This window comes from Pararge aegeria, chromosome 21, assembly GCF_905163445.1.
Source record: "Pararge aegeria chromosome 21, ilParAegt1.1, whole genome shotgun sequence".
Taxonomy (NCBI): domain Eukaryota; kingdom Metazoa; phylum Arthropoda; class Insecta; order Lepidoptera; family Nymphalidae; genus Pararge; species Pararge aegeria.
In genome coordinates this window covers 4,630,066-4,643,392 of record NC_053200.1, presented here as the reverse complement: position 1 = coordinate 4,643,392, position 13,327 = coordinate 4,630,066, and the positions used below count along the sequence as shown (strand labels likewise).

At 36.4% G+C, this 13,327-nt stretch overlaps 2 protein-coding genes across 2 annotated transcripts in view; one reads left to right on the top strand and one right to left on the bottom strand.

Moving 5' to 3' along the window:
- The window catches only part of LOC120633110 (receptor-type guanylate cyclase gcy-28), a 41,521-nt gene extending 38,774 nt beyond the window's left edge, over positions 1-2,747 (top strand). The window contains exons 17-21 of the mRNA XM_039903221.1: positions 13-159; positions 593-785; positions 1,422-1,574; positions 1,850-1,970; positions 2,371-2,747. Coding sequence (XP_039759155.1) covers positions 13-159; positions 593-785; positions 1,422-1,574; positions 1,850-1,970; positions 2,371-2,642 — 886 coding nt within the window. The 3' untranslated portion in view covers positions 2,643-2,747. The remainder of the gene's footprint in view (positions 1-12; positions 160-592; positions 786-1,421; positions 1,575-1,849; positions 1,971-2,370) is intronic.
- Positions 2,748-4,124: 1,377 nt separating this feature from the next.
- LOC120633411 lies at positions 4,125-5,933 on the bottom strand. Its single transcript, XM_039903618.1, has one exon. The coding sequence runs from the start codon at positions 5,931-5,933 to the stop codon at positions 4,125-4,127; it is 1,809 nt and encodes a 602-aa protein (XP_039759552.1).
- Positions 5,934-13,327: the final 7,394 nt, after the last annotated feature.

The following is a 13,327-nucleotide window of genomic DNA, read 5'->3' as shown; positions in this document are numbered from 1 at the left end:
ATAATTTTGCAGAGGGTATTGCGACAACTTGATGGATGATTTGTTGCGACGTATGGAGCAGTACGCAAACAATCTCGAATCCCTTGTGGAAGAGAAGACTGAACAATTGTCTTTAGAAAAGAAACGTTCAGAGGAATTGCTGTATCAGGTTTTACCAAGGTGAAAAAATATATAATTTGAAAGAATATTATTACATATCTTTTAGTTTTAAATCTATGCAAGTTACTATAATAATAAAGTCAACTACAAATAATGGATATGACTGGCTTCTTCCAGAAGCCGCAGGACGTATCGCGCCTTTTGTACAACATAAATTTAATCATTAGACTTTGGAAAATCTAGAGTTTCGGGATCTAGATTTAAACGAGGTTTATTTGAATCAAGATATATTTGGTTAAAACTTATATAGATATACTGAAACCTATATTAATAATTGACACCGAGCTAAGAACATGTTCTAAAACATAGCTCAATTTATGCTTAATACCAAACTATATACGGACCTTAATCCTTAGGTAGTTTATATTTGTTATCCATTTCAATAATAGGTAATACATCACAACTTCTGAATAAAGTATCTATCATTTACCAGGCCTGTAGCTCAACAACTGATGGCAGGTGAAGTAGTTCAGCCCGAGAGTTTCGAGTGTGTGACCGTATACTTTAGCGACATTGTCGGTTTCACCGAGTTGTGCGCTGCCTCCACTCCCATGCAAGTCGTCGACCTCCTCAACGACCTGTATAGTACATTTGATAGGATCATCGGATTTTATGACGTGTACAAGGTAATTGGTGTAGCTAGTTTTACTTTGTGCATAAATATCTTAAACCTGTACTTTTGTGCTTTTAGTACTTACAAATCTTTGCGATATTCAAATTAATTCTCTTATATGTTTTTTTATAATTTTCATATGCTGTCAAAATGTAGGTACTTTTTCATAACAATCAGATATTCGTTTAAGAATTCGTCTGAAAACGCAGCAGGGTTAGATAGGTTAGTTAGATAGTTTGATAATGTCTTTTTATTTGCTGCATGCGACCACAGGCTATAGAAAACCCCCAAAAAGGCTGTCTAGAACTGAACGTCCATCAGTTTGATGATAATGGTACATCTAGTACCGTAGGCTTCTATGACCTACCTGGCGCAGTGGTGAGCTCTGGGACACATAAATGGGGGCTGAGGGAAATTTAAAATTTCCAAATTTTCTTTGGTCTAGTCTAGTGGGAGGGTTTGGCCGTTACTAAGTGGCCACACTACCGACTAAGACGTGAGGACTAGTGATCCGGTACGACGCTGCGAAACAGTTTAGGGGTATAGGCTTATGCTGGTATTGAACCGGTGGTAGAGTCATTACAAACAGACAGACTAATTTTTTTTATATTTTGACATTGAAATGGTAAAATTTTAATCTTTACCTAAGGTGGAGACAATTGGAGATGCATACATGGTGGTATCAGGTTTACCAGAACGTAATGGAGATTTGCATGCCAGGGAGATTTGTCTGATGGCTTTAGCTGTAGTGGAGGCTGTGCGCACTTTTGTGGTGAGGCATCGACCAACTCATCGACTTGAGGTTAGTATTTAGAGGTAGTATTTGACCAGTAGACCAACTACTATTTAGGCATTTTTTTAAAAGTATTACATTAAACAAGGAAGTCTATTGGGGCCAATTTTTCTTTTTGTCTCTATTAATGTTCTCTAACTAAATCTATGTTTGAGAATTAAAACCCTTTTGAACAATAAGGAGACCCTCCTCGCTGCAAGAAGCTCGAAACTCCTTCTCTTATGACCTGTTCCAAGCAATGGACCACATATAGCTTGAGGATAGTAATGAGGTGACTTATACAGGTGCGTGTAGGCGTACACTCCGGACCTGTGTGTGCAGGAGTCGTTGGGGTGAAGATGCCACACTATTGTCTATTCGGTGACACTGTGAATACAGCTAGCAGAATGGAATCTACTGGACATCGTAAGTTTAATATAGTCATTATAGGAATCTTTGTTTAAAATATGTGACCCATACTAGAACAGCAGTAGTATATCTTTGAGCGACAGCTCGTCCGGCCTTTTATCCTTATTTCTGCCCCTCTCTGCATTGCATTCTGCAGTTCTAGATAAAAAAACTTCCTAAAAAGCGTCGCCCTGTATCCATCAACCTGATTCGTAGTCGCACACTGGCAACAATATTCTTAATAATAGAATATGTTCTAGTCTGAAGAATATGGTTGCCAGTGTGCACCTACGAATCAGGTTGATGGATACGACGACGCTTTATAGGAATTTTTTTTTGTTCAAAAGTATTGGTATAATAAAAAGCAAGTACCTACTTAGGTATCGATGTTTGTATGTTACGTTTATTTCCTTTCTAGCACTGAGAATACACCTAAGCGAGAACACACGGGCTCTTTTGGACCAATGGGGTACCTTTGTGGTCGAGAGGCGTGGGGAAGTTGAGCTGAAAGGACGCGGACGCATGCTCACACACTGGCTGCTTCATTGTTCGGAGCCTGAAGCTCGTCCGTTGGCTCAGAGTCCACAACCGGCACCACAATATCCGATACTCTTCCCAGCAATACCACAAACCGCTATGACTATACATACCCCATATTTAGTTGTGGAACCACCTACTTTAGCAGCTTAAGAACAATTTCTTTATATGCGCATTATTTTCCTTTATACTGTTTAACTCTCCTCTGTCAATGTTATACATGCCACAAATGTTCGAGATAAATTTTTGCATAAGTAGGCTTTTTTTTTTATTCCACTACAAGTTATCCCTTGACCCAGCAATCTCACTTGCTGGTGAGTGAAGATGCAATCTAGAGAGAAACGGGCTAACCTGTTAGGGGTATAACAGTTGTATTAAACCCATATCAAGTTTCTACGCGACATCGTATCGGGACGCTAAATTGCTTAGCGGCACGTCTTTTTCGGTAGGGTGATAACTAGCCACGGCCGAATCCTCCCACCAGACCAGACCAGAGGTAATTCTTAAATTATAAAGTAAATTAAACCCAGAACCTCTCACTTAAAGCCGCACCGCTCACCGCGCCGCCATCCAGGTTGTCGACGTCGAACTGCTCCATAACCTACCACTAGTTGAGATTTTAGTCAAGGGAAAACGTATAGTGGAATAAAAACAAACCCCTACACTTATATGTGTTTAATTCAATTAAAAAATCTAGTTTTTATTGCTTGTATTCTAGACTCAATTTCTTATTCGATGTGCGTTATCCTAAGCTCTTTTAAAGCTACATTAATTAAAAATCTAACGACACGGCTTGTGCTTTGAAATAAGATACGTAGTTAGATACAACGATAAAATTTACATTCCTGCCTGTAAGCACGCTATCAATTAATGTAGACGTTTATTAAAAATAAGGCTATGGGTGTAAAGAAAGAAATGATTAGCTAGGAAAATTCTTTGTTGCTCTACTTTACTATTTACTTTGAACCTATTCAAAATAAGTGATATTATGATGTTTAAAATGCGTATACATTTTATTTCTGGAACATTATGTGTATATTGTCTTCGTTTAGATTTTTTCGTCACTTCATGTCCTTTTGGTAAACAACTGATATTTGAATTTCGTTATTTTAGAAGATGATTTTATTTAGTTATTGCTCTTGTCATGTTATAATCAATTATTTATCAGCGAATAATTAGATAGATCGTAGCTGAATTATTGTGGTAGAAAACAGAATATTTTTGTAACGGTGAGTACGAGCATATTACACTTCTCTCTTTATAAAACCCTTAGACAAATGTTGGGCTATAAAATGTTGAGAATTATATTTTTTGTACAAGTAGGTACCTTTATGAAGTACATATTATGGTAAAATTATTTAGTTTGTCAATTACCTGCTGTCAACGTTCTATTCTAGACTTTAGATTGATATTATTAAATAAACAATACGTTATATTATGATGTCATTTTATTTCACAACTAATAGAGCCTTATATTATATGATTGTGATTTGTAGGTTAAGATAAGAAAAAACGTTTTTTGTTTTTATTGTCCACTTCAGTAAGTCCACTTCAGTAGTACATTCCACCTAAACATCTTTATAAATAGGTAAATAATAAAAAAATGCACAAACTGCAATCAAACTCTGATTCTCATTATTTTCCTTGAATATTAATTTGTTTACTTTTGAACTTGACTATCTCCGCTATAAAAATAATTGTGGACAAGACGTATCCAAGCAAAAGACAAAGCAAACAACTTGATACCTGGTCAATAGTCAGTGGGCTAGATTCATTTGTTTTCAATGTATTAGTGACAGGCACTTTCAGCATGTCCTTGTCTATCAGACCGCTCTCTATAAGACGTATAAGCCAAATCGCCAAAGGCCTCTTAAATGTAGAATTCTTTCTCATCCAAATCACTAATGGGATCGTCATGATTGAATCAGGAAGTACATAGCCACATTCATTATCATTTATTCCCTGCGCCATACAGTATGCAAACACATATTCCAGAGATATGGCAAATATGAATTTCTTCTTCCCTGCTAGTACATCTCCGAACAAATCATCGAATTCATTTTCGGGTACTACTACAAAATTATCCCGTATGAACGGGTCGTTGTCAAAATGCTCCAAAACTCCTGCCCTTCCACCGAATTGATATCCCTCATTGACAGCCTCTTTAACGTCACGGAATTTCCCTATCGTGATCTCGGATTTTAATGCTCCAATAAGGACACTTTGATAAGCGCTTCTCACAACGAATGTGAACCATATCCAAATCGCTAGTATGTAAAAGTCTCTAAAACGTTTCGGCTCAACCCTGATCGGTTGTCCCATCAATACAGCCCAGATCCTGATCACAACTCCATGTAATTTATCTGCGTTTTTGAAATTTCGATAACAGATTTTTTTAACGCGACCCATTTTCATTATAAACGGTATTGATTTAACAATGCAAATAACAAGCAAAAGTCCAAGCCATAAGTAACCATTCAACGGTGTCAAAAGTCGCCACCAGATTGGCTCTGGTCGTAGAGGCGGCGCCAGCCACGCCAAACTTATCCGGAAATAGGGTATCGAGTAGTCCAAAACACCTGCTCGTTCCATTCCTGGTGAAATACTGCACATCGAAATATTTGAAGCTCCTGATAGTACATCTTCTAGGGTACCAGACCATTCTTTGGCTCCATCGGAATCGATACTAAGATAATCTCTTGTCGATATTATCGGCGTAAAATTGATAGCGTTTCTGAATAGTCTAACTATAGCCTTTTTAATAATTTCTAGTGGGACTTTCTGCTCCGTTGCTGGATGGTACAGTTTATTAGTAGATATATAAAGAGGGCAACCATGCATATTACCCATTTTGTCCAGAAATAGATTCTTTTGGAGAATTCCCTTGTCGTCCCAGAATCCAATTAGACTGGGCTCTAAATTCTGACAACTCAACGGATTTTTGTACGGAAAGTAAGTGTATAAGGCTATCTTTTTGTTTTTGTTTGAGACTAAAATAACAACATTTGTAGCATAATAACTCCAAAGGAAGCGGTTAATGCGTTCCAATCTATGCGGATAGGACAAAAGAACGATCAGATAATATGCCCCGCTGTGGAGAAAAGTTCTACCTTTTAAATCAGGTTTCAGTCTTCCCAATATTCTAACCAAAGAAAAGTATGATTCGATAATGAGAACAACTTGTTTGGGCTGAAATCCGTCTCTTTTTTCCATAAGGACTGTTCCTCGGTAATATTGAATAAATTTACTGACAATTTCTTCGTCGACGTCATTTGATACAATGGCAGTTTGTATTCGGAAATTAAAATTTTGATTTGCTATTTCAATTGCAGTTTCTATTATATGATCGTGTTTAATATTTTCGTCATCTTGATAAATAAGTTGTGTTTTAATACTGTGAATATATAAGAATATCACAAAGGCTTTAATACCAAGAGAGAGCATTTTGGCCCCTAGTATCAAAATTTTAACTGGCTTAAAATCGGAAAATGACTGTTCCATTTGTTACGGTAAACCATGACTCGGCGATGCATTAGGGCAACTTATTAATCAAGCTTTGTTTTCAAAATAGCTTTTATGTCCGAGTAAAATTTTCTTTTTTAAGCTAATGGATGTGACAGTTTTGCATAATTCGTAACCATTAACTATCTAATCTTCTGGTAAAAAGTATAAAAAAGCAATTCAATGTTCAGGGTTTTGTATCTCATATGAAATTATCCATCCGATACCGCAGTGTGCATTATTATTTAACTATCCCTATCCCTTCTAATATTATAAATATGAATGTAAGTTTGTTTGTTACGCTTTCACACAAAAACTTCTTAACCGATCCTCATAAAACTTTGGACAAATATTCTTGGAAGTGTGGAAGTAATATAGGATACTTTTTATCCCGACACTAAGCTCGGTTCCTTTAGGAGAGGGAATGAATATTTGACTCCGAAAAATTATAACCGATTTAAATAATTATTTTTGTACATTAGTGTTTATAATATGTGTTTAATTTTGCCCAAGCTGTGGTTGGAGATAGAGGATAGAACTCCTCAGCGGACAGCAGGAAACCCCTTATTTAAGGCTTAGCGATACTGAATACTTTATTTTTGTTTAGATCTACAACTTAATTTAATGCCACATCAAAAACAAAATCAAACGCAGACGAAGTCGTGGGAAGCAGCTAGTCTACTTATAAAATAACCTACTAATATGGGTGTGATCTAAAAGAAGCCGCATAGATTTTTATTTATTTTAAAAATAATAATTATAAAGATCATACCCTTATTTTTGAAGTTCCTACACAAAATTTAAATAATCACAGTTGTCTCATTATTAGCGAAACTAATAACTCTAAATAGTAACGAATAAGCCGCTCTTAGTTATTGCTAGCACAAATAAGAAGGGATATTTATCGGGTGATAGCGCATTGGGTAGAAGCTCGACTTAACTTTCGTGGGGCCGAGTTCGAATCCCAGCACGCACCTCTAACTTTTCTTAGTTATTTGCGTTTTAAGTAATTAAAATATCACTTGCTTTAACGGTGAAGGAAAACAACGTGAGGAAACCTGCATGCCTGAGAGTTGTACATAATGTTCACAAAAGGTGTGTGGACTCCACCAAATCGCACTGGGCCAGCGTGGTGGCCTACGGCCTTAACCCCTTTTCATTGTAAGAGGAGACCCATGCTCTGTAGTAGGCCGGTAATAAGTTGATGATGATTTATCGAGACGGTCAAATAAATGAATTCAATATGTTTTCTTAGGTACGGAATCCGTGATAAGTGAGGCTGACTCGTTCTTCGCTTGTTTTACTGTTATAAAGAGACCGTAACGAAGTAGGTTCTGGTTTCTTTTCTGCAATATTTATCACACAAAAAAAATCTAATGGAGATGTAAATCTTATTAGATTTTTTTTCCTTTTACGTGAAAAAAAACCAAAGATGAGAAATCATATTTCTATTCAAATTGTGTATTAGATACGAAGGGCAAGTAAGGATTACGGGATGAAATTCTTAAGATTATATCAATTCGCTTTTTGTTAGATTGTCTTTCTCCCCCATCCATATACTCGGTATGTTACCAAGCAACCGACAGCCAGAAATTACGTAAACAAACGAGTTCTACGGGGTGTTATTGCGTTTAATATGGATTCCCCGTGCTCTTCCTTATGAATTCAGTCATTAATATACGTTTATTTCGTACGTGAATACCACCATTTTCTGGAATAAGATTACCTATATGTATATATTTGATAACGAAACCGTGTTATGACATGTGTGAAAGTTTATTTCATATCACGGTTGTGCTATTCCAAAGTGAGAGACTGCGCAACATTTGGTATATTAATATACAGAAATCATTTTTTTTTAATTACTTCGTAGCGATTTAGGAAGTGAGAGTTAAAAAATAATAATAATAGAGTGTTGGTTGGGTACACCTATGGGTCACCGGGAAAAGAAAACACGTCTGAACGGTTCGACTGTACTTTATTAATGAAAAAAAATCGGAGTGATATTGTGAAGGAAAATAAACAGTAAATAAATGAAATTTGAATATGGAAAGAATACGAAAGTGACAACTTGGAATAAAAACGAGCAGAGACCAATAAACAATTATCACTAGCCAGTACCTAGTTCGTTATCTTGACTTAGATATTTGCTTTATTCCAACATAGAGTAAATCGTTAAAATAGTAATGTTTAACGTCATAGTGTATGTTTCTACTATAACCTAATCACGGTACTTACGATTAGAAAAACAAGTAAAAGCATAATTATATCCAGACGATCAATAGAAACATTTTATCGATACAACAAATTACAATAATATTGTTACCTCCTGTGTAGAAAAGTGAAAGCTGATCTTCCGTTATTTGAACTAGGGCTGATGTAGGTCGCGACCCCAAGAACGTGATAAGCTGTCGTACTATGTCATAATTCAACATTGACTGTGCTGTGTCGCACATCATTCATTGATCCTAAAACTATGCCTCATAATAATGTAACTTATCTGAAACCGCAATGTACATAATTAATTACGAATTCAAATCACTCCAGTGTAAGTATCTATTATGAACTGGTAGCAGTTTTAGTCCTCAACTCTTATACCAATGAAAAAAAATATAAAGAAACAAGATGCAAAAAAAATCTTTATTACTATAATAGTTGATAATAGTTTCCTACAACGTAAACATTCAGCTTCAAACTATTAAGCTTGTGTACGTTTCGCATCGTTTCGGCATGAGAACTATATCTAGTGTTTCCGACCGAGGAACCAACAACGTGACAAACTCGTGAAGATTTTGAGAAGTTGCTAACTTAAAATAGAATTTCTGAACAATGTTGATAGTTTGGTTTTTGTTTAGTGGCGTGAATAGTTATAGATTGCCCGGCAGCTGTGAGCCCGGTCATTTCTATGAGCCAAGTTTGATGGATTGTCTGGCTTGCCCCGCTAACGCATCATTAGTCACAGCTGGAGATGGTAAGTCGATAAGTTTATTGAGGCTTTTATGGTGTGGGTATTTCCTCATGATATATCATGAAAATTAAGCTTTATTTGCTATACTCCGCGAACAGCAGGAGAATGTGTATGGTGTAATTTATAATTTCATCAATCCGTATACTCCACACCAAACAGATCCTCGGAAATTTTCGGATTTGGTGTGGAGTATACGGATTGAAGAAATTATAAATTACACCGTACACATTCTCCTGCTGTTCGCAAAGTATAGCAAATTAAGCTTAATTTTCATAATATATTATGTATTTCCGCAAAGTAACGCCTGCTTCTATCCAACATGGTATTTCCTCAGTATATTCTACTTCCTAACTATTATTATTAAGGCGAAAGTGTATTTCTTTGTTTGTCGCTTCATCACGCCCTAACTGAGCAACCAATAAAATGAATTCTGGCATAGAGGTTACTTTTTAAAAAGGTAATCTGCTAAATTTCTTGCGGACTCTTCTCGGTAGAATTCTAACCGAGCAACTGATTACATTAATTCTGGCAAAAATGAGAGAACGGAGAGAAATTGAATTTACTTTTTAAAAAGAGCAATCTGCTTAGTTTCTTTCCGGTTCTTCTCGGTAGAATCCGAACTGATGGTAGACTCTCTACAAACAGACTGACTTGATGTTTCAAAAGTGCTTATAAACATACAGGCATACTTGAAATAAATAATTTTTGGATTTAAATTTGATATTCAAACGGCGGCACGGGATTCGTAAAAAAATGTAATAGATGCCCGTAACATCTAATAAGTTATATACAATTTAATAAGCAACAGTGTTAAGCTTGAAGCGTCAATAGCGCATTTAAGAAATTTTAGAATTTTCTGGACGTAGGATAAGGTCTGGTGGGAGGCTTTGGCCGTGGCTAGTTACCGCCCTACCGACTAAGACGTGATGTCGCGTGACCTATTAGGGTTATGACTACCATACTCCCTGATAGGTAAGCCCGCTACCATCTTAAATTGCATCATCACTTATCACCTATGAGATTGCAGTCAAGGGCTTACTTGTAGTAGAGTTAAAAATATAAAACGCGCGTTTCTTTGAATTTCTTGTTTTTTTACTCTACTTTGCACACTTTACTTCTATTTAAACGTGAAGGTGTATACCAGTTATAAACCTTCTTCTTAAATCGCTCTTTCTATTTTGCATTAAAATAGACCGGTGCGTAACCGGTGCTTAGTAGCAGGAGGGCATTTGTTTCTAACCCCCGATGCAAACACCCCCGACCAATAATATACAATTCAAAACCAAAAGATAGTTCAATATTTCTTACTTAATTATCTCTTGGCATAGATTTAAGAACATACAGAACCCTCATTCAGCCATTACAGCATGAATTTCACTGTGTCCAAAAACAGTGGAAACGCCCCGCGCACGTCTGACTTTACATTTTTACTATCGACTGCTAAATGGAATAAAGTGACTTACCGCCTGTTCGAGAAACGCTAATAAAGTGGAGTGGTTTTTAATGCTACAATATTAGTCTCGTACGCGGTTTCTGTTTGTTTTTAATTCTGTGCTTTTTGGTTTATAAACCGTTGGTGGTGCAATACTCTTCGGCTAGTAACTAAGTAATAAAGTAAGTAATGCAATTTTATTTTACACCAAAAAAAGTAGTTGTAATAAAAATACACAACGTGTGTTACACGAAATAATGTTGAAGGATGCATAAGTATATTTTATAAGGAATCACGCTGTAAAAATATTAAATTAAAAAAAAAATCCATACAAATGAAATCATAACATTCTAAGTGTTTCCTTATGACAACCCTAGTGAAGATAAAAGACCGACACGCGCATAATACCTACGCTTCGCGACGCATACCTGATAAAGGAACACGATTTTAATTTAGCATGTGATGTTAAGGTTGTATCTGATTTCTTTTAGTCAAAACTATGGCAGTGGTTTACTAAAAACAATAAGCTTTTCGATTTCACAGATAAGTCTCAGAGACAGTACATAATGTACCTCTAAAGTCTGTGAAGTATTATTTCACTATTCATTTACATGTTGTATATTAATAAAGCTTTTAAAATTGTTATTTTAAGGTTTTGGCTGTTCTTGTGAAGAACATAGTATACCAATAGGGGTTAACCGATGCAGGCCGTGCAATATCACCGAAGTAATTACCTCTGATGGAATATCGTGTGTCCCACGCCGATGCCAAAGCTCTGCTGGGAGGATTGCGTGCAGAAAATGCCCTCGTGATTATATATCAGGTAAAATTCTTAATTTATCAGGTTGTGTTAATTGAAAATGAAAATGAAAAAGTTTATTTGAACATCAAAATTACAACTTGTTTGTACCATACATTAGGTAAATATTGTTATTAGACACAACATAATTAATCGCTAGTAACACACTAAGCTGAACTTGTTATTCTGCTCGCTAGCAAGTCTCGGTAAAAGAAATCTAAAGTTTATAATGATGATAGTGTTACATTATATTATCACTTTATCTAGGCGGAGTGTGTGTATGTGTGTGTGTGTCTGTGTGAGTGTGTGCGTGAGTGTATGTGCTTCTGTGTGTGTGTGTCTGTGTGAGTATGTGCGTGAGTGTATGTGCTTCTGTGTGTGTGTGGACTGAGTGAGTGTGTGTCCCAGGTGAAGGGAATTTTAGGGTCAGAAGCGGTCTGAGTTGGGGATTTGAACGTCCACTCTTCCATATCCTATGTGGCCCTGGGAAGACGGCAGTTCGGTGTGGCACAGGCTGTCGTGGCTCTCAACCAGTCAAATAAAGCGCCTTTTTTCCGAGGGACGTGCCCAAAGGGGGTCGTACAAGGGAGGCACCGGTTCGTTCTTAGGAGATCCCGGAGCCTCCCTTCATGTGCCGGCCACCGAGGGGGTTTTAGTAGGTAGAAATTCCCCATAATCCAACCGATAGACGTCCACTGGTGGACATAGGTCTTTTAAAGGGAGTTCCAAATGCCACGGTTTCGTTCCGCTTGTGTCCAGGGGCTCCCTGCGACGCGCTTGATGTCGTCTGTAATTTGTGTGATAATTTCATTGCACTATTTTAATAATTAAAGATTTAGAAATTATTATAAATTAAAAAAAAATCGTTAATAATTAATACTATATTCCCAGTCACACAAAACTTTGACGGTTCTCCAATGAGGGAAGTCCAATGCATTAAATGCGCTCGAGGATACAAAGCTATCGACAATCGGTGCGTGCGGTGCGAAGCTTGTACGTGCAATAAAAACGAGGTAATAGTCAAAGGGAAGTGCATCCCAAAGAAATATCTACTGGATCGACCGAAGTATACGGAGAATAGTTTACATCCAGATGAACTCTTGGAGATAGTGAAGCTGGAATATTTATGTACTGTAAGTATTGTTACGTGCTTGATTTCGAAGATTTAAAGTAATAACACCTGATGACCTTTATAAGACTTTAATCTTCTCTTCAATACCAGAAGAATATATATTTAATAATATGTATTTATTATTTAATATATTTTTATTTTTTATTTATTTTACAATAATATATATTTCCTCTCTTCTCTTAAGTTCCAGAACACGTAATGCAATCACGGAATTAAGAACATTCAGAATCCGTGTACACGACTAATATTGAAGCATCAAAAACCACTCCACTTTAGTAGTGTTTCTCGAACGGTCATTACAGTCATTACATTCCATTTAGCACTTGACGTAATTATTTAACCTCTAAGGTTCTAAAAGTTTACTATAAAATTTGAAAATGAGAAAAAGTTTGTGAGCTAACATTCCTTGGGTGTAAAGTCAGAGGTGCGCGGGGCTTTATCAAGTTCAAATTCAAATTCAAAATATCTTGATTCATGTAGGCCTATCACAGGCACTTATGAAGCGTTCATACATATAATATGTTTACATAATTGTAAGGGGATGGTGATTACTTCGTTCACCAACTTAAACCTAAAGCTACGAGGGTTCCAAACGCCTGTTCTAAGAAGAGCCCACAACAAACTTAGCCGGGTAATTTTTTTTTTGTTATCACCATCTCACAGTAAATTTATATTAAGCTATGAAGATAGAGCAATTGCCACCCAAGCTTTTTTATCGTTTAAGTAATCCTTGACGTTATAAAAGGATTTTTCTGTAAGCTTACGTTTTATATAAACTTTGAACTTATTTATCACTTTTTTGGACAAAATTCCCTTCATGCAAATAATTGCTGAATGAATTTTCTCTATGTTGTTAATTCTATGAATGCAATGCAATGCTGCTTGGTGGCAGAAATACCATGACTGTAGTACTTCCTAGTTCCTGAGCTCTGTCACAAATAGTTCTACTACTACTAAAAATGCTGGTAGTACCTATTTTAACACTAACAGGGTGTGTGGTACCGTA